This window comes from Sphaeramia orbicularis, chromosome 19 (assembly GCF_902148855.1).
Source record: "Sphaeramia orbicularis chromosome 19, fSphaOr1.1, whole genome shotgun sequence".
In the NCBI taxonomy this organism is placed as follows: domain Eukaryota; kingdom Metazoa; phylum Chordata; class Actinopteri; order Kurtiformes; family Apogonidae; genus Sphaeramia; species Sphaeramia orbicularis.
In genome coordinates this window covers 14,519,832-14,547,395 of record NC_043975.1, presented here as the reverse complement: position 1 = coordinate 14,547,395, position 27,564 = coordinate 14,519,832, and the positions used below count along the sequence as shown (strand labels likewise).

The window sequence follows — 27,564 nt, the reverse complement described above, 5'->3', positions numbered from 1 at the left end:
GGTTGCAGTCAAAATGTCAAAGTTTCAAGACAGTAGCCCACAAACCTATAGTTGACGTCACGTTGGCTGCATTAACTTCTTTTACATAGTGTATGGTTTATACTGTGGAGAAAAGAGGTTTTGGAAATGTTGCTTTAGTGTATTTTTTAGACACACCAAAAACAAATCAGAACTGACTTTGGTCTTTGCTCCAGGATCAGAAAAGGAAGGAATAAGAAATGTAATGGTGTAGCTGTCATTTAAATAGGGGGTAAAATTCATTCAGTTAATGTGTTTCAGGTGCGAGCTGTGAAATTAAAAGTGATGGCACTGTCAGAGGTAAAGTACTTAGAAGTAGATTACACAGAGTTGGAGCTGAACAGAGACGCTGTGGCATGGCTTTTAAAGTTCACCACCCCTCAGATATTTGATCGAGGAGCGAGCCTTTGATCAACGTTAACATTACGGTAACCATGACAGTTTATTTTCAACTACCAAAAAAAGACCATTTGTGTCAGAAAACAATCTCCCCTTCCTCTGACACGTTGGCACGCCGCAAAAGAAAAATGTCAGGGTCAGTGATGGGCCATTAGCCCCGAGTGAGTTTCTTTTTGTGCTCCCAGACCTGTTGAAAACACCTTTTTAGACTGCAACAGATGGTACCGTGACACAGAAACCACCGGCGAGGTCTTAACTTAAAGACATTTCCTGAAAGTTACAGGATACGCAGCACCATAGAAGAAGAAAAAGGGCAAACACTTCCTATTAAGATATACATTTTCACTGTGAACTAGATGGTTAGTTTACATATATATAGAACATTTCAGCTTTAGCTATGATTATAAAGCATGTATTAAAATCTGATTCTTCATGGCCATATTCCACAGCTACATTAACTACATTTAACTGTTTTCAGTAACTTCCATAGTATTGGTGGTAAGTACAGATGTTATTATGCATAAGGAATGATCTTTATATGTTTTGCTCAGTATAGGCCTTACAAAGCAATAGCATTTAATAAACATGATCTGTTCTTATGTAACACAACACAAAACTACAAGTGTTTATGGTATTTATGTCTGAAATGAGACTTTATAAGTCAGAAACTTCCTAAAATGTGGTGGTTTTATGGTTTGACAAAAATTACACAAAACCTTCTTTGAGATATGTAGATGAATTGAAATTAGTTTGGTGGCCAAAGGTCAAGAGCAATATGACCTTATGTCTGTCCATTCTTAAGATGTATCATGACATGTCAGGAATGCATTTGGTGATTTTTCAAAAAATGGTGCAATTGTTCACCTGTTCAAACGTGAAGTGCAAAAGATTTGATGGTCAAAGGTCAACTCAGTTTGACCTCATGCTTGTTGATTCTTATGAACACAATACCTCAGAAATGTCTGGAAGTTTCTCAGAATTGGATAGTAACATTCATTTGGACTCAAGTATAGACTGAAATTATTTTAGTGGTCAAAAGTCATAGGTGAAGGTCACAGTGACCTCATGTGTGTTTTGACTGGACTGTGTGAACAGATTATGCTGCAGGTATATGTGACACATCTGACTGAACATGGGATTCTGGTTTAACATTTGTGAAGCATTCATTTAACATTATTAAGGGGTTAGGTTTAAAAAAAAAAAGTTTAACACTGTAAAACATTCATTTTACATTGTAAAGGTATTAAATGCACATCAAGTGTTTAGTCTTTTTACTATGTTTAACTATTATGTCTTTTCTACACCATTAACATTGTAAACCATTGAATTCAAGTGTTACCTTCAAGTGTTGAAGGTTTACAATGTGTTAATAAAAGGTGAAGTGTTCTTTAAGTGTTTGTTCAGGTGTTAAGTGTTTATAATGAACAGTAAACAACCTGTACTCTTCTCATATGTGCACTAATAAGCAACTGTATGACAGTGAATATGTGTCTCTATATATCTATATGTATCTTCAGTTACTGAGGAATGTGTGCACAGACTGAATGACAAAGTGAATGTGTAATAAAGTGTTCACCTGCTTAGCACAGCTGTATTGTAATGCCTTGTAGATTTGATTGACTACACAGTCACCCTCCATTCATCTGTTTTATACCCTTTTCTTTTTCATAGAGGTCGCTCCTCTGCTGCTGCAAATGTCATACTGCTTTAATGAGAACTGCACTGTAGCCCACAATGAGAGCTTTTCAGACAGATTAAATGTATCACTGTGCTGAAACTTTCCTTCCCTCCACCTCCTCCTCCCCTTCTTGCCCCTATTGTGACACAGTGGTTTTACAGAGCAGCTTGTTGCTGAAAAACAAGGTTAAGAAGATCAGTATCAAAGGAGGAGTGTTTTTGTGTGGCTTGCAGGAGAGTCTCGCTTCAGGTTTCCACCTGAAACACAAAGGTGTTTTCTTACCTGATTTGTATTCATTCACACAATGAGTGGACCTGCCTCTCTTGTTTCGAAGTAAGGAGAGTCCAGACGAGACTTTTGTTCACCCTATCATCGGATACGTGCATGTTGCTTCCTCCAGTTCGAGTCTTGGAGCCCGGCCATAAGCTTTGTCCTGGATGGATTTTTTCTTGCCCTTTTTCCTTTTCTTTGTTGCTCTGTGTATGTTCTGAGAAACCATTACAGATACATGTTAACGCAGCCCCGTTTCTATAAAACCACATCATGTTTCCCTGAACTTGCTTTTGTCCAAATCTCAAAAGCACAAATTAAGTCTTTGATCCCATCTGTCTGAGCTTGTGATGTGCAGATAATTTGGTTTTGGTTTGTCAAACTGTTGAAAACCTGATGTAAGTGATTATTATTGTGTGTTTCCAGGGGTTTTTCCTGACTGTGTCCCCGGAGTCAATCTTCAAAGTGGCGAAGCACGCTTCAGATAACAACAAAATCTTTGGCCTGAACCTGTCAGCGCCTTTCATCAGCCAGTTCTTTAAGGAGCCTCTCATGAAGGTCATGCCTTACGTCGACATCTTGTTTGGCAATGAGACGGTAAGTGAAACGAGACATGTGCTAAGGTCTCTGTAGGACAGATAGGGTGTCAGCTCAGCCATTGGACTTCTTTAAATGACACGGGGAGTGTTTCTGTGAGAACTCCACCAGTAAAGTTCCATTTTAAGTGCTGTTTGTTCAGTACTTACATAGTACAATGTCTCCATGCAACGTGTTTGTGTATCTATACACGTGAGAACACACAATACCAATGCTCAAAACACCATGTATTCATCTAGGATACATCAAACAAGAGTGAATGTATGTATAATGAGTTGATTTTCCAGTCATTAAAACAAAAGCAGTAGTAATTGGGTGTTTTTGAGTAAAACTCACCAATTAACTTTCATTGTTTCAAGCCCTGTTTTATTGGAATATCTGAAAAAAAAACACATTTCACATAAAATGTTGAAGCAGAGTCTTTCAGATCACGGTCATATGTCCTGTTTGATTGGATCCTGAACTGGTGACACTCTGAATATATCATATCACCTCACTGTATGAGTCTGGATGTGGATTTAAATGGTTGGTGGAGGCGTAAAATCATACAGCGCTCATTCCTTTTGTTTCATCCTTGTAAAGAAACTGGAAGCATCAGAAACATGGCCACAGAAATGGTCAACCATCAACGAAAAGCAACTGTTATTTCTATGTTTATTTGATGATAAAAGTTATTCCTCTGTGCAACTTTTCTTTCAGTTGAAAATGATATCAACTTATTAGTCAGACTACAAAAACCTGATTTCACCACAACTTGCATCATTACATCTAGTCATGAAGTAAAATCGATCATGGTACAATTGTTTAAGCAATATTTCTTAATATTAGCTATTTTACATGCATAGTAGTCTAAACTTCTACTGAACGCCTAGTGCAAATTCATGTTGTTTTTCCCAATACTACAATTTTTTTCTACATTTGACCTTATCTATCATATATCTTGGATATCCAGTCACAACGAAACACATCAGTCACATCAACTAAAGGTAATCAAAAAAGTGGCATTTCACCCACGTGTGGCACCACAGTGATATGATGATTACGATGACATTTAAATGGACATATTTCAGTGGTTGTGGGTGTAATTTGTGCAATTTATTCTTGTACGGTTTGCATAATTTATCCTCGTACGGCGCCCCAATTATCCTGGTCAGGATTTATCTTTTGTCTTTTAAACTCTTTCTGTCACCGTGTTGATTTGAAAGCACATCCGGCTGCAAATGACACTGTTTCCATTACTAAAATAAGTCATTTATAGGATTGTGTGGCCGTGGTTGAGGTATATTCTCTATGAGTGCTCTCTAACAGTATATAAAGTATAATTAAATGTCATGTCCACGTTTGATTTTACTCCCTGGTCTCATTCTCCTCAATACCCATTTAACTTTTCACTTATCACTGCTCCATAAAGAGATGAATAAGAATTAGCTCAGTAATCATTCATCTCAATCGCATCCCCGTTTCATGCCAGTTGATCTATTGATTTTCCTCGGCTCTGTGGAAGTGAGCAGCTGGTTGGAGGTCAAGCTGTGGTCATAGACTGTGGTGCTGCCGGGAAGTGTCCTCTAACAGGCCAGCTTAACGCCAAGACAGCGCCTGGACAAACTGCACCTTTTTTCAGACGGGGGTGGGGAGGGGATGATCACCGGGGCTGGACTCGCCTCCCCGCTGCTAAAGCTACTAAACAGAGCCTTGTGTTTGGGTTAGAAATGGGGTCCACAGATGAGGACAGCACTGGAAGAAAGTGCTCAGCATTTGAGGATTTATTGCTGCTGCTGACTTCAGCTTTTTTCCTCTTTTCTTTCCTCTTCCAACATAAGACCTCCCTTTTACATATGCACCTCTCTCTGGCTCCCTAATTGCCGTGAGGAACGATTCTGTCTGCTAAACCATGGTGTACATTTTGCAAGCGTTATGTATTTTCTAGTGGGTGGTACTGTAACTGTTTGCTTAAGAAGTTTGCTCACACCTCCAGTCATTACAGTTTAATGACTCGGGATAATTGCGATGTATGTTTGTTGAAGGAGATTATCTCTCGGAGACTCTGTCAGAGCTCGCCAAAATAAGAGATTCAGGACAAGACAGAGCAGATATTCACCAGTCGGCAGCAGAGGTGGTAAAAGTACACACGAGTACAGATACAGAGTCTGGTAATAGTAGAAGCACTCATTCAACCTGAAATGTACGAAAGTAAAAAGAAGCCCTTTGAAGGACATTTCTGCCAGCTGTCGTTGGAAAGCTAATGCAACTTAATATACTGTAACAACCATTTCAACTTCAAAACAAGAAAAAATATAACAATATACTGAAAATGGAGACATTAACTTTACTCCACTGTGTAAATCAGTTGTCAATGTCAGCAACAAAACTCAAACAAAACAACATTATGCTTTTTCTCCACAAACAATGTGTGTTTCATGTTGTTGCATCTTTTTCATTGTTTTTGTCTTGTCACATTTATTATTTGTGAAATGCACCAGTGGATTGTCTTTTCTATGTGTGTCTCATCCATTTAGGTTAAAATAAATCTTGAGGTTGCAAAGCCGCATGATGGTGGGAAAAGGAAAAAAATACAAAAAGTCACCTCAAATGCATTAAAACTACAGTAACATGCCTGCTTTGAAAAAGTAGAAAGTACAGATTTCCGTGTTGAAATGTAAGGAGTAAAAGACATAGTAGTAAAAATAAATACTCAAGTAAAGTACAGTTATCTGAAACCTCTGTAACAAAGTATTTGTACTTGCTCAGCAGCTTCCCAGCAGAGAGGTCTTGTAGGGTCTGGACAGAAATAATGCTCGTCCACAGTGTTTTGACTCCTTTTGACTTCTCCCCTCCTGTTGGCTGCTGGGAGGAGGACTGACTGCTCATACAGTGGAGCCGCAGACCTCCCATTGTGCACAGGCCAGACAAGGTTGGCGGTCATGCAGCGGTGCATGGTGAGTGACAGGCAGCAGGGCGGCTTCACCCACACTCGGGCCCTCCGGCCCCCCCCCGGCTGCGCTCTCACCCCTGCTTCCACCCCCTAAAGTGATGGATCAGCCTGGGCCCGCTTTGCTTTCATAACAAGTCAGTGACAGTCAGGATCATGCAGACTGACTCCTATAGCCCGGCAGAATGCACCATAAGGGAAGGCTAATGTGTCTGCCTGTCTCTGCCTCCCTCTCCCACACTTCCTGAGTCATGATACGGCGCTACCCACTCCTGTGGAAATATCTTAAAAGCAGCTGTAAAATCTGATGTCTTCAAAATGACTATTCATCAGTTCAGACTGAAGTTTGTGGGAGATGTGATGAAGGGTTAGTTTTGATTTTTTTGAAGTGAAGTTCTGTGATACATCAGTGGTTTACCTACTAGAGGTCGACCAATAATGGGTTTTTAAAGCAGATTAATTGGTCAGTGTCACCCTTTCATTACATAAGTCAAAGTAATAAATGCCTAAAATGAGTAAATGCATCTGGATCACTGAACATTAAAGTAAAAGTTATTAATCAGGAAGTGAGTTCAGTGGAGAAACATGACATTAGCATCAGCCAACATTCAAGCGAAGTTCAGATTTACTGAACAACTTGGTAGCAATAGTTAATTTAGGAAACATCCTGTCAGCGTCTATTAATAAAGCATAAAATACCTACAGCAGATGACAGTCAGCGCACCTTTAGTTTGGAGAAGACAGGAGTACAGACATGATGACGTTTTCGTATCAGCCATTTCTGATGGAGCACAGAAGGATTTAATATCTCCAACTGCAAAACCATGAGACTCATTTGTCAAAAACAGCCATTTTACGGTCCGATTTAGTTGGTTAGATTGTGTTACTATATTTTAAAGAAACTAATGTATTACACACAAAGGATAGTATCTGCCACTAGGGGTCTCTCAATCAACAACATAACTAAAAACTGTTTGATAGTTCGAAGATATCATGACATATTTTACATATTTAGTGACATACCTGTATTTATTTTATCTCATTTCACTATAATGAAATAGCTGTGAATAACATTAAAATCGAATAAATCTAATGAGTTCGTAGCATTTGACATTATTTTACAAGCTAGATTGATATCAAAATATATGCTATCAGTAAGTTGAGTGCTATTTTGCATTATTTTGATGCAAGATGGCATGCAAATAAAACAAAATATATGCAATGTAGCATAAAATACAGTCATATTACTCTAGTGATTTGCATTATATTACTGAGTCTGATGTGTATTCAGTGTTTACTAAGATATATGATATAATAATGTGACATAAAAAATTATATTATGTAAGGCTAGTCAGTTTTAGACATTTAAAGGCAACAAAATAACACAAATAGCTTACTTTACCTGCAACTCCTGGGTTCTGGGAGGTAAAATGGTCATTTTTTTAAAGAGTACAGTGGCATTGAATAGAGTGATAAAATACCCTAATTTTAACTGATGATGGTAATTTTAAGTAGTGAAAAAAACAATAAATATTACCATATACAGGTCTAAAACCCTATTCACATAGTATTACCTTTGGATTTCTGGTTATTTGTTTTCAACTAAACATTTCTAAATCACCACAGGTGTCTGGTTTGTACTAGTCGGTTGTTTTTTCTGCTGCCTCCGTCCACAGCAGTATTAATTCACTGCCTACGGATTCATTCAACACCACTTGTGAAAATCCAAACTGCCCCTTTAAGCATCATGACTGGGATGTCATTTCAGTCGCAGCATAAACCACACTTTTATTGTTTGAAATTAGAAAAACAATCTAGCAACACCACAGACTCCAAAAAATGTCAATAGCCCGTGTGTTTCTGTGGTGGTGTTTGCCTTGGTCCGATGTCGAAATGTGTCTGTGTTTCTGACCGAGTCTACCCTGAGCAATTCTGCTGTAACTGGATCCTGCTGCTACTTGTTTGAAACCTGGCATCAGCAGCCTCTGCCCGGCCTATCAACGGCCTTATATAACAGTCTCCCATCCGTCCTGTAATTACTGCCTTTTTGGGGCATAGTCTAGTGTCTGTTCCTTCGCCGGCGAGGAGGTGGAGAGGCTCGCGACAGTCGTCTGTGCGTTGCCAGGGCCTCTGAGATGGCGACGACACAGGCACAGAGACATCAGAAGCTACTTCACTTAATTGGCAAACATGTCGTGTGATAACCTGGGAACAGCGCAGGCCTAATTGAGTCCTCCTGCGCCGTCCTCTTCTGACTACCTGACATGGAACCCAGGGCATTACATTTCCCTCCATTTAATGGCTGCAGTTAATTAGACCCGAATGAGAGAATCATTACCGCTGGAAAAACCACACGCTGGTGGATTCGTCGATAAAATTAGCCACAATTTGCTTTTACCATTTGAGCATAAGAGATAAACCACACAATAGAGGGGGGCGAGGGGGTGATTGGACCATTACTGTCGGATTTGTATTGTGGAATTTCAGACATATCATAGACAAATGGAACGATTAATCAGTGCTGAATTAATCACCCTGACTGATGTTTTTTAAAGCCAAGATCCGCGGATGCCTCAATTTAGATCATTTCATGTCTTTTCTTTGTCTGTGCAAATGCACTAAAACGTGGTTCCTTAATGAAACGGTGGCACAGATGAGGAGCTTAGATTTTTGCCCCACAGCCAATACCAACAACCACCTCGACTCTTATTATAGTTTAGAAAATGTCATTAGGTTTCAGTTTTTAGTCTCTCAATTTGGTTTTTCATTTCAGTTTAGTCTTAGTTTCTCAACTGCTCAAGTACTTTTAGGATTTCACTAGTTTTATTCTATTTTTTCATTAGTTTTAGTGTTTATTTGTGTTACAGTTTTATAGATTCAGTTCAACTACCTCTTTCAATTCCAAATAATTGAAAGAAAATGTGGTCATATGTTTAGATAAAGTCTTAAAGCTGAAATGTTTGATTATTTTTAGCGTCATCGGGCACAACTTCAATAATTTCCTTTAAACATTTTCTAATTCAAGTGTTTTTTAGACATGGGACTTCTGCATCTTCTCTTGTCTTGTGCTTTCAGCTAAAGATAATCTTCCGTGTGATGCAGGTTTGGTTAATCACAGTTATTTTCAAACAGGAAGAGGCATTGACAGCTGTAATTACCAATCGCTGATCAGATTCTAGACTTGGACGTGACGCTGTGTCTTGACTCAGAAGCTTAGAATAGTGGCTTCACATTTCCACAACAACATCAAGTCATCGACCTTTATATTTATGCCTTGTCTACACTAACATGGAGGATAAAGCATGAATAGAAAACTCAACATGACAACACCAAAACAACAAACTGGTCCAAACAACAAAAACTGGTGCAGCTTCATTACTCAGACATAATAGACGTGAACAAAATGGGATGTGATGCCATTGTTTTCCCTCTGTTTTCTGTGAATACACAGAAGATACACACAAACTGGAGTTTTTGACAATGTACACTTTGAAAAATCTACATTTTTGTGACCGAAAATGCTGTTTAAGTCTGGACAAGAGGCCAAAATGTAGTGAAAAAAGAACTGCTGAAGGAAAAGGTGGATTTTCACTGGATTTTCTCCCTTGTTTCAGCTCCGGTATCTTTAACAGGCTATTCATAAAGTAACTAATATTTACTCTTTACTAGTATTTACTGGACATATACAGTAAAAGCACATTATTCACAGACCAGCTGAAAGAACAATGCCATCCTTGTTGCCTTGTTGTTGGCTTTTTTGTTTTTCTAAAGTAAAATCACACTTCTGACCATTTCTGTTCTCCAGAATTTTCACTTTTAGTTACCAGTAGGAGCTGAAATTCAGTTTTATATGGGTATCTAGCTTTTAATTTTCAGTATTGTGACCTAGTGTTTATTTTAAGGTTCCAGTAGCATGGTGAAAGCCTTCATAAATTAATTAAAGCTGATAATGATGACAGAATAGATGACATCAAATGTTATTTCCATTGGGGGCACCTTGGCTTGTGTTTCCCCCTTGTTGCGCATATTTCCTCCGGGTTCACAGTTTTTCCCTCCATAAAAAAAAAAAATGCATGCAAGGTTAATTCTCATCCCACTGCTCCTTCTGTACTACGATAGGTCAAATGCAGAGGTTGAATTTCCCTACAGGGACAATAAAGGGAACTTTACTCTAAAACTATTGTTTATTAAAGGTCGCATATTGTCCAAAGTCTTTTTCTCTTTTTTTTTTTTTTTCATCTTGAAAATCACAATGAGTTTTGTACAAGTGATTCCTAAAACCTGGGAGAGAGTGAGCATATTTAATTTTCTGGCTCTCTTATCAAAGTCAATGTATGTTTTTGTGGGGGCTTTTTTTTGGTAAAATGCCTGAAAATAGGTGTGCGGTTAACACAAACTCAAGAGATTAACACGTTTTGTTCTTTTGACATAAAATATGCAATACTCCACTTGAAACTCATCTACTGTCTGGTTCACCTGTCAGCCCTGCAGCACTCGATTCTGTTTCATTTAAGTTTATGTTGCATTGTTCACTGTAGTTATTATTTAGTTTTCGTGTCAGTCTCGAAAACTTACTTAATGTTTTGTGCTATTTAAGGTTCAGCTTGTGATCTTTTATTGACAGGTAGTGCTCACCCGCCCCTACGGTGGCTCCAAAAAATGTAAAAACCCCTTGTTAGAATGAGTGTTTTGTTTGTTGTGGACTTTTTAGTGGAGAAGATAGTTACTCTGGTCCATTTCAACCATAATCAGAAATACTGGATGCCATAAAAGGGTAAAGAATAAGAAAAAAAATGAGAAGAAGATGATGACGCTCAAGGTGGACTGTGTGGAAGGCTCATTCTGTGGTAATGAAAACAGACTGATTGTTATTTTCAGGTGATTATACACTAATAAAAACATAATTATGAGGATTACATTCCATTTCTGCAACTAAATCCCACTAAATCTCACACACCGAACCGTTAACAAACTTATTTGTACTGCTAGTTTTAGATTTAGTCTTTTCGTTAACTATAATAACCCCAGTGCTTCCTTAATAAGATGGTTCTGCAGATGAGGAGCTTAGTTTTTTGCCCCTCAGCCAATACCCAGCAACCTCCTCTCTCTGCCATTAACATTATATACCTCCCCCATACAGGAGCTCCACATGCCTCCCATCGCTGTCCAATGTGTTCTGCAGCTCCACACTCACGGGGAGCTTATTTATATGGGTCCCAGCCCCGTCTTCGCAAACCAGAGACAGCCATTGTAATTGAATACTCAATAGGTGAGCCATTTAACAAAAGTGGAAATGGCATTGGGCTATGTATTAATGTGCTTTGCTGAGGCAAAAGGAGCCATCATCATTTCAATGTTCAAGCTGTTTTAAAAGAGCATTTAGCCTGCCATCTCTCCAGGCCATGAGAGCAAAATGACACGGATTTCTTCCTCCTCTGTACTTTGTGTGAATGTTCCTCGCCTAATATTTTGTATGGTTATCTCGCTTATTTTCCCATCCATCCCTCAGCACCTCTCCGTGATCTAGGTGGAGGGATACAAGCAGCTCTACAGAAGGTTATTGTCATGAAAAGCCCCTCAGGCGTTCTGGCTCTCAGCCCTATTTTTCTCCATCTGCATGCAGTGTGTGTGAGTTGGTGGGGGCTCTAATGATTTTTCCAGGACAGGCTGAAGTGGGTGTATGAGTATATATATCTATATGTGTGTGTGTGTGTGTGTGTGTGTGCATGGAAAAAAAAAAAAGGCAGGCTGAGGAGATACACGGGCAGTATGGCGTCATTTCTTAACATCTCCCCAGATTCGTCATCTGGCTTTGTTTGTTTGATAGACTGCTTGGAAGCCTTATCTCCGTGGCGAGGCCCGTGGCTGTTTATCGCCTCGTGACGTGTGCTGGGGCTCGGGAAGTGCGTGCTCTCTGCTGTCAGTATGTGTGGGTGATGGCAAGTTCACTAAAGACCCCTTAGGGTATGAGGGGTGTTCTTGCAAAAATAAAAAAATAAAAAAAAAATAAGAAAAAGAGAAGAGAGAAAGACTTTCCCCTTGACAGCTCACCCACAGCGGACTGGAGAAATATCTGCCTAAAACAAAGAGATGTGAGCCAGATTAGCGTATTACCAGAACAGCTTTCCTTTTAGGCTCTTCCCTCTCTCCCCTCCTGTCAGAGCTGTCTGCAGAGAACAGCGAAGAACATGAGACATTAACCTCCATGTGTTTATTCACAGACCCCACAGGCCAACTGGGAGGAAGAACACAGGACCATCTCTGAAGCCGGCGAGGCGGAACAATCACAATGTGTCATTGGAGAAAAAGACATGAAGTATTAGCCGCTGCTCTCCTTTGTGTCTTTCACAACTGAATTTTAATTGAATGTGCTATTCCTGTGATGAGTCACATGCCTTCCGCTCGGAGCCACAGAACACTGACCTTCACTGTGACGCGTACAGTCGACGAGTTGTTTGATGAGTCAGACCGAGCATTAGCCGTGGTGATTCGCTAAATCGCTTCCTTGGTTTGCTTTGTAGTTGAAAAAGACAGAAAATATGGAGAAAAATATGCATGTGGATCACAGTATTGTGTAGAATTTATGATTAGCGACCAATGGCCTTCACTGATTGGTTAAAATTTGGATAAAACTAACACCCCGTCCAAACCAATGTGGATATTTTGCACAACAGATATTTTTCTCGAGGTGTGAGCTTCTTGTCTACATGTAAACAGCATTTTCAATCCCAAGAACTGAGACTTAAAAATATTTCCAAAGTAAAGATTTTTCAAGTTTCTGTGAAGCTGCAGGAGCTGAAATAAGGGGGAAAAGCATGTGTGAAAATCTACTATTTACTCCGGCAGCTCTGATATTTTCTGAAACTGAACATTTTCTCTACATTTGGGCCTCTTGTCCACATGTAAACAGCATTTTCAGAGATTTTCTAAAGTGTACATTTTCAAAAACTCCAGTTTGTGTGTATCCATGTGTTCAGGGAAAAGCAGAGAAAACTGGAAAACAATGGCGTCTCATCCCATTTTCCTCATGTCTCTTTCCGTATGTAATGAAGCTAATGTGAATACTTTGCCAAACAGATATTTTTCTCTACCTGTGGGCTACACATAAACTGCATTTTCAGTTTCAAAATTGCGAACCCAGAGGAAATGAGCACAACAAAGGGGGGGAACAGAAGCCAAGGTGCCACCCAATGGAAATAACATCTGTTTTGTCATCATTTTCTGCTTTAATTAATTAATGAACCCTTTCCTCATGATACCTGAACCTTAAAATAAACACTAAGACTGGGAGCTGAAACTTGTCTCAAAATTAGAACTGAAAACTAAATGCTTCATGCTCATGCAAAACTGAATTTCAGCTCCTACTGTTTCCTAAACATGAAAATACTGGATCACAGTAATGGACAGAAGTGTGACTTCACTGTAGAAAAACTAAAAAACTAAGGTAACAAGGACAGTATTGTTCTCTTAGATGGTCAGTGAATAATGTGTTTTTACTGCATACATCCAGTAAATACTAGCAAAAAGTAAATATTAGTTATTTTAAAAAATATTATGTTAAAACTACAGGAGCCAAAATAAGAGGAAAATCCACATTTTTTTTGGGCAGTTCTTATTTTTTGTGAAACATTACATTTTTCTCCACATTTGGGCCTCTTGTCCACACATAAACCATGTTTTGGGTTTTAAGAATTTAGTTTTTCAAAGTGTACAATATCAAAAACTCTGGTTTGTGTTATCTTATGTGTTCAGGGAAAACAGAGATTGGAAAATGATGGTGTCACACCTATTTTACTCATGTCTGTTACTGCTTTATGTAACGCAATAGAAATGTTTTATGAAGCTCCGCCTGAAACATCCAATCCAAGTGTATAAATCAATGTATGACCTGCAGCAGATTGAGGTTGAACAACATTAACTATGGTTTGTCTAAGTGTTTGGACCAATTTGGAGCCATTTTGCATTGCGTGAATAGAGATAATTTTTAAAACTAAGGTGCGTAACATTTTTTGGGATGAAATATATACTAAAAACAGAGGAAGAAAACGTCCATTTCAAAAAATATTCATGTTAGTATGCACAGGACATAAAAGGAAACAGCTGCAGTAGTATTTCAAAGTGTAATACCACTGACGGCCACTAGAAGGCTTCAAAATAGTGGCTCCAACTAAACCTCCCACTAGTAGTAATGCTAAGTCGCTCAGTTTTTTCCAAGAGTCAGTGATTACGTCCACATGCACATTCAAAATACGTGTCAAAAGCTGTTTACACAACTGATGAAAATGAGTGTTCCATTAATATATATGTGTCGCAATTCATACTTAGATTAAAAGTAGCGGTTTTTCAGATTTTTTCCACCAGTGGCAGATGTTCCACTGTGAACACAAAAAAACTCTGGAAAAGGTCAACTTTTCCATACTTGCTCATATCCAAAAACCTGTTAATATTCTCTTTAATAACTTTTAACAGTAGCTGTGTTTCTCCTTCCATGTGGACTTTAGTTTGGATTCACTCATCTGTACCAGAGAGGATCTTTGTCTATGTTTTATCTGACTGTAAACAGGGGTCGTAGGTCACAGCATGCCATAATACAAGCAAATGGGATGAATATGAATCTGGTATATTCATGTCCAAAGAATCCACATCGAACTGGAATAGTATCTGCATTTTGCACACCTTATCTTTGGGGGAAAAAAAACAAAACATATGAATATTTAAATAGAAAATGCTGCTTGCATGATACTTGTCAAAGTCAGATTATTGTAAAATCCGTAATAATAGTTCTCATTTGTTATGTAATCTTAAGTGTCTAAAGACAAATTTTTGGCCTGAGAACAACAGCAACAACAAAATAATAAAAAAACAAAAACAAAACAAAAACAAATTAACAAAAAAGAACAAAATATTCAAGAAAAACAAGAAAATAATCAAGAAAATAAACCAAATAATCAAGAAAATGAACAAAAAAGAACAAAATATTCCAGGAAATGGCAAAAAATAAATTAATACACAACTGGGAAACCAATAAATTTTACATCCCATCAGGTTCTGCAGCTTATTTAGTCTAAAAATTCAACATGAGCTTCACCAATCGATCTGAAAGAGCCTTTATTTTTACATTAATAATGATATTCATTGATACTAAATGTCGGTTATTAATGGGTATTTGTTTTTTTTTTTTTACATTTCCATTATAATAATGCAATGTTAATGACATTACAAGCCTTTACTGATGGATGCTACATTATTTTTAATTGTATCAAGAAGAATTTTTTTTTTCTGACATTACTTGTTTTCAGACTTAATTATTCATCTTATTTATTTTTCATTTTGATGATGAGCAGTGTTTCCTTTCATTCGGTTTCACTCTTGGCTTTGTAACACTCTTTTTAACTTTACTTTTTTACTTCGAGGTGATCAGATCATCAGATGTCATGTGTGAACTACTGACTGAGTTCACTGTAATGTGAGACTAAGAAAATCAGCAAATTCTACCAAAAAATGGATGGTTTTATGTCCAAATGTCTTGTAAAACTATTCCAATTGAAGAAGGTTGAACTGTGGTCTAATCATAGAAATATGCCATGGAGTTCTGAATAGAAGCTGCTTTGCCATAAACCAAACTATCCAACAGTGGCTGCTGTGGTCGTGAAGGCAATTACAGAATACTGACTTATGAACGTCCCTTCGCTTCACCCAAATGTTCTGTCAGTTGTTTTAAAGGATAATATTTTTTACAGCGGTCCGGTCCTATATTTATTTATCATTTCTGAAGGGTGTGATCGTTGCTGTAACCATCCCATGAGGTCGAGGGTGATTTTCTTTGCTCTGTTGTTCTATTCATTGGCTCCCATGTGGCTTTGAAAGTTCTTCCACATTCAGGACGGCTCCGTCTTAGTCGGTTATTGATACTCAGGCGTCAATGCTTGTACTTTCTGCTTGTCTCAGCACCGTGACGTTGGTTCTACTGTCTTCAGCTGATATTTAAGACGTTTCAAAGACGATGCAGGCATGCGGGGTTCGTCACTGCTTCTTGCACTTTGTGTTTGTGTCATGTTTTAACCTACACTAAACTCTATCTAACAGATTTAGATCAGTATGACATGAACAAAATGATCAAGAAAATGATCAAAAAGAACAAAATATTGAAGAAAACAAAAAAATAATCAAGAAATTATACCAAATCATCAAGAAAATAATCAGGAAAATGCTAAATGTAGGCGTGGAAGTGATTGGGAAATAATAAACAATGTTTGGTTTAATAAGAAATCAGGAAAAAGTCAAATTTTATAGCAGAAAAGATAGCATAGAAAAGAAAAATGTGCCATCTCTTGGTACTCAAACATTGGGAAAACTTCTTCATGAACTGCCATTTCATTTGTATTTTTTGCTGAAAATTAAATCATATATCAGAGAATTTTTATGCTGCTTTAAATTTAAAGCGATAATTTGTATGAGAGATAATGTATATAAACTAAACTAACAAAATAGTCAAAAAATACACTGAGGAAGAATGAAATAATCAAGAAGATTAACAAAAAGAACAAAATATTTAAGAAATTGAACAAAATGATTCAAGAAAGTGAACAAGACGAACAAAATAATCAACAAAATCAAAACAAACTAGGAAACAAACAAAATAAGCAACAAAATCAACAAAAAAACCCCCAAAATAATCAAGAAAATGACATTAAAAAACAAAGTGATGTAAGAAAATGAACAAAATGGTCAAGAAAATTCAAGTTGAAGAAAAACAATAATGAGGAAAATAAACCAAATCATCAAGAAAATGAATAAAAAAGAAGGAAATAATAAAGGAAATGCACAAAATACACCAATGGGCACCCCTAATAAATTTAGGATCCCAACTTTGTCCGATTTTAGAGAATAAACAATATTCAATTAAAGAGCAAGTAAAACACTATTAATTATTGAAACAGTTCCATACTAATGAAGCCTCAGTGGAATAATCATTTATTCATTCTGTCATTATTTACATCTTTGATAATCACTGAGGACAAATCCCTGTTTTTAGTGATGTCGAGGGTCTTCTCCAAATAGAATAAAAACACACAAACATGATAAATGAGAGGAAAATAATCAACAAACGGAAGACGATTAAAAACAGTGGGACTGATCCACAAATACAATTGTGTTAAGTTTTAAAATATGTTGTTTTTTTTCTCAGTTTCCCCAAATGTAGTCTTTATAGGTTGAACATGAGCATTTGAGACCAGTTTAATAAGAACATGATTTATGATAGTATGTTACAGTAAAGGATGTAACAAAAAAATCAGTGTTAGATGTATCAATGTTAGAATACAGATAGTTTTAGGTATAAGACATTAAACTGTTGACATGTAAAACTGTGTGAAAGTAGTACAAGCAGAGGGAAATCTAAATTGTCCAACATTAATCACCATAAATAAATGGTTGTCCCAGACTAAGAAGGATTGTGTCAGAAAATGGGCTCGGTTTATTACTCATGAAGTCAACTTTTCATTTGTAAAAGGATCACATTCGTCATGGCTCAGAGGCGAAGGTTGGAAGCCGCAGTATTAGACCACATAAAGTGTTGTTACAAGATATCACATCTGCAGCAATTAAACCATCAGTGTTTTTCCTTCAGAGAGGCGATTCAGTCAGAGAAGTATGATCCCTCCAACATTCCTCTGTTTTTCCTGGCCGGTCTGTTTGCGAGTCATGGTACTTTGGGAGCCAGCATGGCTCCACCAGAGGAGTCCGACTAACCACTGTAATTGTGCCGCGCTGAGGCCGCCTTCCCCAACCCTGGGACTGAACCATGAAATATTCGAAAATGCCGGGGTTAAGAGACGGGGGTCTTTGGCAGTGCAGTGTGTAATGTGAGACCATAGAGCATCTTTAACAAGGAGGCGGATAGAAAGGCAGCCAGCCGGTCGGTCAGGCAGCCGGGGCGCTCGGTGGAGTCCTCTGAAGGAGAATAATTATGGATGTAAGAGGAGATATTGCGCTGGGAGCAGATCAATAGTGCCCACGTTCTGCTGGCGCTGAGGCCAGTGTATTTCTGTCACAGCAGGAGAGAGTGCAGGATATCAGCTTGTTGCTTGCAGAAGTTTGAACACCGGCAGCGGGCTTCGCAGATACCCTTACAGCCCTGAATCACTGCAGCCTGGACTCTGGCTGTTTGCTCTCCTCCCATCTCCAATCCTCTTATCCACTCAGAGTTGGCAGCACCGCTAGCCTTTGTCTACTTGTGATTGTATTCCCACAGTCCAGGCCGTACTCTGTCATGTTTTCCAGTGTCATTTGGAGGACTCCCCCGGTTCCATGGTTAGAAAATATCGACAAAGGCACAATCAGCTTTCATTTGATTTTCCTTTATTTAAGTCTGGCCAGTGGTGGAGGAAGTATTCAGATGCTTTCCTTCAGTAAAAGCACTAACAGTACATGAAAACAGCCCTAAGATAGTAAGAGCCAAACATTCTGATATATGACCCAATTGTCTTGAGTTGAAAAAAAAAAAAAAAAAAGTCAGTGAGTTTGACAAATTTTGCTTGGTTAGATTACTTAAAGGGGTCATATTTTGCTAAACCCACTTTTATTAGTCTTTGGTACATTTATTTGTGTATTTGGACCCTAACAGTTCATAAAGTTTGAATTTGAACCCTCCACGTGCTGCAAAGCTATCTTTTTATTCATTTTGGCAAAAATCGAGTGGATTTCTACAACCTGTTTTAATTCCTCCTTAATTTGTTACGTCTATAACTAGTTGCATCATGGCATTTGCACATATAAAGTCAAGACTTCCGATAAACATTTCTCTGAGTACGCCATAATTGTTTGTCAGAAGCAGTGGTTGTAGTTCATACTGAAAATATGTCCAAACTTCAGGCCGATTACCTAAAATGTTCAGTTGTTGGTTATATTACTGAACACTAGTGGCTGAACAGGACAGAGCAGCCTGGAGGGGGTGGGGTGTGAAGTGGCTCATTTGCATTTAAAGGGCCAGCGCTCAAAACGACCTTTCTGGTGTCGTTACTCAGAAATAGGGTTGAAGATGGACCTGTGGAGTTGAATTAATAAGAATTCAGACCCAAGCATAGCATTTACAGTTTATGTAGACCACAGGGAAATGTTTTAAAATACATAATTCCATTTTAAAAAAGCAAAATATCACTCCTTTAAGACTAGAAAAAAAGTTGACAGATGACAGTGGTTGTAGACATTTGTTTTTATAATCAGTTAATGATATATTTTGCTGAAGTGACTTTTGCTTAACTTTCCTCTGTTTTGATATAGTAACCTTTGAATTTACTCTGAGTTTTTATGAACATCTACAAGGTCGATGTATTAAATACAGCAAATTATCTGATTTTCACTCTATTCAATACTTACATTCATTAAAAGCACTAAGTACACAAAAACAGCACAACAATAGAAGGCAAATATTCTGATATATAACCAAATTGTATTGAGTTAAGAAAAAACTCCCCATGAATTAGACAAATTTTGTTTGGTTAGATTTCTTAAGACTAGAGTGAAAGAGTCTAGACACTGATTTAAAACGTTTATTAACTTGCCAACCACTAATCCTATCAATCCATGTAAATAATTCAGGTAAAATGCAGTTTCTCAGATTTTTATGGCATCAGATATGACTCATTTGGATGTTCAGAGGCTCCATAGTGAATGTGGAAACAAATGACAGTGATTGTTGACTCTTGTTTTTATAATCAGTTAATGATGTTTTTTGCTGAAAAAAGTAACTTTCGCTTTACTTTCTTCTGTTTTGATGTAACCTTTGAGTTTACTCTCGAGTTTTTATGAACAGCTACAAGGTCGACATATTAAATGTAGGAAAGTGCCTGATTTTCAGTGTTTTCAGATGTTTTCTAAAATAAAAGCTCAAAAACATACTTTTATATTGGCTTCATTTTGGAGCTGAGGGCCTTGCCCCCTGTTTTGACCCCAAATCATGAAGAAACACCTTCAGTTTATTACAAATATCAACAAAATCAACACATTTCAGTGAGCAGAACCAGTCAGACACATGAAGTTAAAAGCACAAAATTTACATCTGCGATATAGTGGAGTAGAAAAAAAAAAAGTAGCGTAAAATGAAAAAACTTAAGTAGGGAACAGGACTTTCATATTTTCTTATGTTCAGCTACATTCCTCCATTGAATGCGGTTGAGTTTTAAGTCTCTTTTCCGTGTGAGCACCATTAAAGTCATTGCAACCATATTATTGATTGATTGATTGTTTATTGTCTTGCATACGAGGTGCCCAACCCTCAAGGGTTTACAAGACATCAGACACATAATGGCTGTGGTCGAGACTCATTGTTACATTTCATTACAAAATCAACAGTTCCTTCACCGCTCAGTTCCCTCTGTTCCGACTTTGCAAAACAAAATCTGCAACACATTTATGTTCCTGAAGAGTTTTGTGTATTCCAGCAAAACCCAATCTGTATGAATTTCAGACATTTAACCCTCAAAGACCTAAACAGCAGCCGGTGACCGAAAACATCTACCAGTCAATCCTATCAATACGTGTAAATAATGCAGGTAAAATGTAGTTTCTCAGCTTTTCATGGTCATCAGATATGACACATTTGGATGTTCAGAGGCTCCATAGTGAATGTGTAAACACCATCATCTTCCACAACATTGATTCATCAGAAAAGCCCATGTGACAGATTACAGTGGATGTAGATGTTTGTTTTTATAGTCAGTTAATGATATATTTTGCTTAAAAAACTGACTTTTGCTTCACTTTCCTCTGTTTTGATACGATAACCTTTGAATTTACTCTCAGCTTTTATGAACATCTTCAAGGTCGATGTATTAAATACAGCAAAATACCTGATTTTCTTTGTATTCAGACACTTTCACTCAGTAACAGCACCAACAGTACACAAAAACAGCACGTCAATAGAAGGCAAATATTCTGATATATAACAAAATTGTCTCGTGTTAAGAAAAAACTGTCAGTGATTTAGGCAAGTTTTGTTTGGTTACATTTCTTAAGACTAGAATAAAAGAGTCTAGACACTGATGGATTATAATGAGTCTTAAAACTAGAAAAAAATGTAAGTGAATTATTGTTATGGCTCTGCTGGGATATTGTGCAAACCATTGTTTAAGTTTGTTACTGATTACATCTACCTCAATATTTGCTGGAATATCTTATTTAGACAAAATTATGCACATTTTCTTCAAAATTAGATTTCTTTATAAAGAAAAACATACTTGACAAGATTGTTTTTCTCTTTAAGAAAAAAAAAATTCCCAGAAATGTGTTTTTATGCAGTGAGCACATTGTGGAACTGCTTGACAAGCAAACGTTCTGCCTTCAAACATAGTTAAGTAAAAGTACGGCTGTATTACCCATGGAAAATACCTGATTTTCACTGAACAAATACAAAATCCAGGGAATAATATGATAATAAATGGTGACAAATCACTTTATAAAGAAAAAAATAATGTTGAGAAAGATTCATTGGCAAGACAGCACAGAAATATTTCTAGATTTTAAAGTGTAGAAACAATAAAACAATAAAAACAAAAACAAAGACTATACACAATACCCAACTGGAGGATTCAGAAGGTCAATAATAGGGACCAGATGAAAAAGCAACACAGATCAAGACAATTAAATCTTTCACAAATAACTAAAATTCACCAAGTTGTTGTCGTTGTAGCATATTCTACCCATCCGTGCTACCACTCTGCTTTGCCAGTGTGCTATTTTAGAATCGTCGCTTAGCTCAGTTTGCCTGTTGCCCACTTGAACTGAATTAACTGATTGTTTTTCTAATTTATTGCAGATTTTTTAGTCACATCGTGCCAAGTATTTCCATCTAGAAAAAGCCACGCGGTTGTTTTCCTGTCCCTCGATCCCTGGATGTAAAATGATTTAGATTTTGGTCGTCCACATTTGTTAAAACTTTGACAAATGGCCAGCTCATGCCACATCAACAGATAACATGTTGGCCATCGTCTCCATTTTTGTACGGCCAATTTATCCAGACAAAGCTCTCATGTCCCTCGTGAACACAAATGGTTTGAATTATTCCAGCGTTTTTTCTTTTTCCTCCTCCTCCTCTCTGGGTTTTTCATTGTCTGAAGCATGCAAGTCCCTCCAGAGCAGATCTTTGTTTCTCATTAGGAGGCAAATAGAGCAGGCCAAATGCTCATATGTTTATTATACACAGGAGGGCATGGTCACTGTTCCCAACAGCTCACCACAGAAAAAAGCTGTTTGCTTTCTTGACCTTTGTTCGCAATGCCAGCAACCAAACGTCTGTTTTATTTACTGGAAACTAAGCTGAGAGAGGCCGACGGGCTGCAAAAAGGGGTCTGGAAGAACAAAAGTTATTTTTTTAACCGCATATTTTGCAGCAAAGATGATTTATCTCCAGTGAAAAACCCTCATCATCATCATCACCATTATTCACAGGTCATCCTTTTGAAGTGGAGTTTAGAATCAAACGTCAGAGAAATATGCAGATTTGATTCAGCGACTGCAAACAGAACGAGGGACGAAAACAAGGAAATAAACACACAAGACGCCAGACACCGTCTCAAATTTGCAAAAGCATTGAAATTAGTAACGGTGCCTTCATCGAGGGTGTGTTTTCTGTTTCCACATGAATGCCCTGCTGTTGTGGAAGAGCAGTTGTGAAGTGTTTTTAGAAATCGTGGGGGCCATGGACGATAATTTGTCAGTAGATCTTAACTTAATAAACTGTAGAATAACTTGCATGAATGACTGGCTGGGTATAAAGAAGGAAGGGGTTGTCAAAATGTCAAATGAAAGTAATTAATCAAGCTTTTTTCCTTCTAATCAATGTGATTGACGTCCTTTCTTGCTCAATAGCCTTTTTAACTCGTGTTACTTTTTATTATTAGGTGCATTTCCATCCAGCAGTTTTTACTTTTTAATCTGTTCATTAAAAAAACAGTGGAAAAGCCTTGAAATTTTGTAAAAACAATTTTTAGAAGAAGGTGGAAAAGTTGGTGTGATGATAAAAGATAAATGGAAAGGAAAGAGATTTAGTGAATTATTTTGTGGATCAACAAGGAGACTGGAGCAGTCGCTGAATTAATACCAGAGATAAATATAAATGTCATATTAGACGCAAAGCAGCAATAAATGATGAAAACAGCTGCAGAAACAAATGTTAGTCAAAGGCTAACACTAACAGTCTAAACAATGTTATATGATCCAGACCAGAGGTTCAGTTTAAGGGATAAAAACTAAAACCAGGTTCTGTTTTTCCTTCTATCAGCTCCTTCATGAATCTTTCAGGTAGTTTGTTACTGTATGAAACATCTACATCTACATCTGATTATCATAAAGAACCAACTCATAACAGATTTAGAGGGAGCCTGAATTTTCTTTATGTATTTGGTTAAAGTTTACTGTTATTGTATATTAACAGTATATCTTCTCCACGGGCTTTTAAAGTAGATTAAATAAGAATTATCAACATTTTTTTAGTTTTCGACCCTTTTTTTTCAGCAAATAATTCCCATTTTTGAGTCAATTATGTCACTGCTTAAACTTTTAGCTACGGCTGTATGTTCCATTGACATGTAAATGATGTTTTATGTCACTAAAACTGAGACTGAGAAATGTTGTCATGGCAGAAATGTTTATGTCACTTTTTCTTGGTAATTATTTCGGTACATGTCATATTGATATTTCTTTTTAAGTTTAGAGGCTGATATTTCCCCCTGAGTGAATAAACCAGGTGGTTATTTGTGGTTTATAATGACTGTTTCTAGACAAACATTTCAGAAATAATAACGTTACAATGATATTTATGCCAGCGTACACATATATCATGGTGTTTGTTGTTATCATTTTGTAGCCCAGCAATGAAACGAGTGAATTCAATGTGTCCCAATAGTTTTGTCCACATAGCGTAGGTCATTTAGGTGTAGAAATCAGTGTTTTTTGCTACATCTCTAGGGAAAGACACATGTACAGTAGTGAAATCTATATAATATAAAGAATACACTTCAACTACCCAAACCAATACTATTTTAATATTTTGTTTTTGGCATTTTAACAATAAAGCATAACACACATAACACAAAATATCAGACAAACATAGAGGAGCGACTGCCACAGCACCAAATTATCCATCCATGAACACAAGAAAACACAGCACATGCATAAAGGAAAAACAAACAAGTGAGAACCACATAACAACACAACTTATCCAGACTCATTAAGCAGTGAAAAGAATGGCTTCCATGACTTTTGGAAATGGTTTTGCGGGTTCCATTTATTATAACGAACCTGTTCATTTTAGCGTCAGAAAACATCTCAGTGAGTACATTTGAAAACATAGAAATGGAATTTTATTTTGCTGCAACCATACCAGCATTAGAGTCTGGTTTAGACCGGTTCTAAATGCTAAGTGTCATGAGATTATTGTTGTTATGATGTAGCACCATATAAATAAATAAATTAGGTTGGTTGGTTGGTTGGTTAGTTGGTTGGTTGATGGTTGGTTGGTTGGTTGATTGGTTGGTCATTAAAAACTTGCTTTTGACTGGTTGGATGCCAGCCCTATATTGTGTGGAAAACCAGTTAAGAATATTACCCTATAAACCTCTCAATACTGGACATTGTCAGAATAAATGTAACAGTGAGTGCTCTGCAGTAGGGCTTGGTGACAAAACAATAATGATATATTTCGCAAAATAACTTTTCCTCTATAGAAATATGAGACATGCTCGATACATTTTCGATAGAATTCGTTCGTCCATGTTTTGACAGATATAAGAACAGCCAATCATAATTAAGAAGCACCACACCGAACTAATCACTAGAGCCATGGCAAGTTAGGTTGAAGCACACAGCACAGGCTTAAGAGCAACCGCAGCACACACGCTAATGTTTGCAGCGGGAGGTAATGAGTGTTTTCTCGGGAGAACACTTGACCAAGAACTCAAGTGACAGGGTTACTTTCACCGAGAGATGAAAGTTGGATGAAAAGATGGATAAACAACACATGTGAGAGCTGGTGAAGCTGCCCTTAACGTCAGAATCGGGGCGTAATTTCAGTACATTTGTGTAAAAATCAGACTTTGCTTATGTTTGCTTATAGGGGATTTAGTTTTTAAATCACCAGAGGTTCTACTAGACCTGTCTGAATAGGACTGAGGTGTGGACAGTGAAGACTATATGTGTCGCCAAGACAAATGAAAAGGTGTTTTAATTGTCCTCAGACAGTAGAGCTGTAGAGCACAGAAATAATATAAACCACATTACGCATACACAGGAAATAGAGTCTGAATAATATTGACAAGTCTTATAGGATTCTAGAAACTGTTTCTTTTAAACTTGTTTATATAAAAATCTTGAAATCTGACCTCATGGTGCATTTAGTAGCAGCTACATGTCACACAAACATTAATACTTTTATGAGTTTTTGATAGTTTTTCAATAGATTGACTTTGTTTATGTGCCATCACACAGACGAACCCTGCATAAAAGTCCCATTTTTACAAGACCTTGAACAACATGTACCTAACTCCAATTCAGAAATTGTAAAATATTTAGAAAACACAAACTCTTCAAGCGCTAACTCCCTAACCCACTCTGACACGCACCCAGACACATGTTTTTCCATCAATGAAATTTAAAGTTAAATTGATGTATTGACCCTGAAAACATACCCAGAGGTGAATCAATTTCCATTTGCTTTCATGCTGTTGACTCAGAAACAATAATCTGCTAATGGCTGACATGTTAGATCTTAAATGAATTCAGTCTGGTGGATCCTGAACAAACGAACTTCCAGACAATCAATAAAACGAGGCAGCAGGATAAGTTTTTAACACAGGATGAGGTGCGTTTTCAGTCACGTTATGTGCTCTATTGAGTTGTTATTTAACAGAATATATTTACATTTGATTTAATCAGTTTTTGAGTCTGTCGAACAATGAGGAGTGTTGTATCTGCATTAAAAACACTGTAAAGCTTTACTTGTGTTTCTGTACCATCAGTGCTGTGGTAGATTGTGATGTTCATCTGCTACAATGTCACTACACATTCAGACTAAAAGAATCATTTTCAGCTGCATGAGTCCACATCTGTGAAGGATGAAAACAGACTTTTTTTTGCAGACCTTTTGTTCTTAAGTTTTGCTGGTTTGACTCAATGTCAGTAGTCTATAATGAAACTACAATTTAACTCTATTAACTCCAGTTGTGTATAGCCTTACTGTCACCCTTTATCCCAAAGTAAACAAAATAGCATAAACACAGCTAATACATAGATGATAGTAACATTTGTGCCAACTTATTTAACCTGTTAAACCATTTGTTACCTGTCAGAATCATTTGAACATAACACAAAACAATGGATTAGCTGATAGTAGAAACTTCATTCATATAAAACCTAGTATGATCACAAAACAGCAAAGATAAAACAGAATTAATAATCATCTCTTCATAATGTGACCTTTACTTTTGCTCTCCTTTGTCTTGTTCAGTGAGTTTTAGAGAAATAATATTTGTATTGTCAGATCAGCTTAGTGTTAGCTTAGCACTGCAAAGTTTGTCCTATTGATCTGTTGTTTTGTTAAATTATTCATGGCATATGCTGGTCTTGGACTGTTAGCTTGTTTTAGATATTTGTCTATTTAAGTGCTTATTGTTTGAGTTGTGTTCTGTTGTGTGGAAATTGGTTTTGTCGAGCTTTTAGCTGATGTTCTTCTAGTTACGTGGATGATTAGCATCTGTGCTACAATGATTGTGTAGCATTACCATGGCAACAAAGATGGAACTGGTGTTTAATAGGCTACATGTAATTTCTTTCTCATTATGATTAGTAGCATCATATTACTATTCCTTTATTGCTTCCAAGTTTTCTGTCCAGTGACGCTGAAAAAATTAGGTGGCACATTTTTCAATCCAATTCCAATTTCCTGACATGGATTCATACTCATATGGTATTGTGTCGAATTGTGGAACAAAGCAGAAGAATCCAGGTCATGTTTGATGGAATCTGATCAGCTATTGGTGGTTGCAGCTGTCAATCACCTATCTACATGTCTGAAAACACCTGTGATTGGATTGAAAACCACAGGCAAAGAAAAATGTAGGCGTTTCATGTCCAGTCTGACTTAGACTACAATATGGTAAGAGGTTAGAGTGGAATTTTTGCCAAATGACATTAACCATTTATAGGGCACTCATAGAAATACTCAACCTTAGTGTGTTATTGGAGGACATAACAAGACTTTATTACTTCAGTGAAATTTTTTATTGTTATGTAGAAAATCAAGGTCAATAAACTTACCATATTTGATTCCTTGCCCATAAGTGGCTAAAAAAAATAATATCCAAGAAGTAAATATAGAAAATGCAAGAAAAACAGAGGTAATGTGAAAGGAACATGTATTTTAGAACATTAGAACATCACTTTTAGAACATTCCAACAACATAAGTGCTGATCTAGACACCTGTCCACATCCACATTCTCCCTTTGAACATCATTCCTTACAATAGTACCATTACTTCATGGTACCTAACAAAACAGGTACACTCACTGTTCATGCAGAGGTGGACCTTACAGACCCTGTAGACCACATTGGACCTGAGATTGTTGACTCACTGGAACTTTTGCTGTCACTGTCTTGTAATGTGTGCAGAAATGACCATAA

At 37.2% G+C, this 27,564-nt stretch overlaps 1 protein-coding gene across 3 annotated transcripts in view; it reads left to right on the top strand.

The window, feature by feature from the left end:
• Positions 1-27,564, top strand: part of LOC115410097 (adenosine kinase-like) — a 247,018-nt gene that overhangs the window by 167,429 nt on the left and 52,025 nt on the right. For all 3 annotated transcript variants that reach the window (XM_030121542.1, XM_030121543.1, XM_030121544.1), the window contains one exon: positions 2,792-2,962. In XM_030121542.1, coding sequence (XP_029977402.1) covers positions 2,792-2,962 — 171 coding nt within the window. The remainder of the gene's footprint in view (positions 1-2,791; positions 2,963-27,564) is intronic.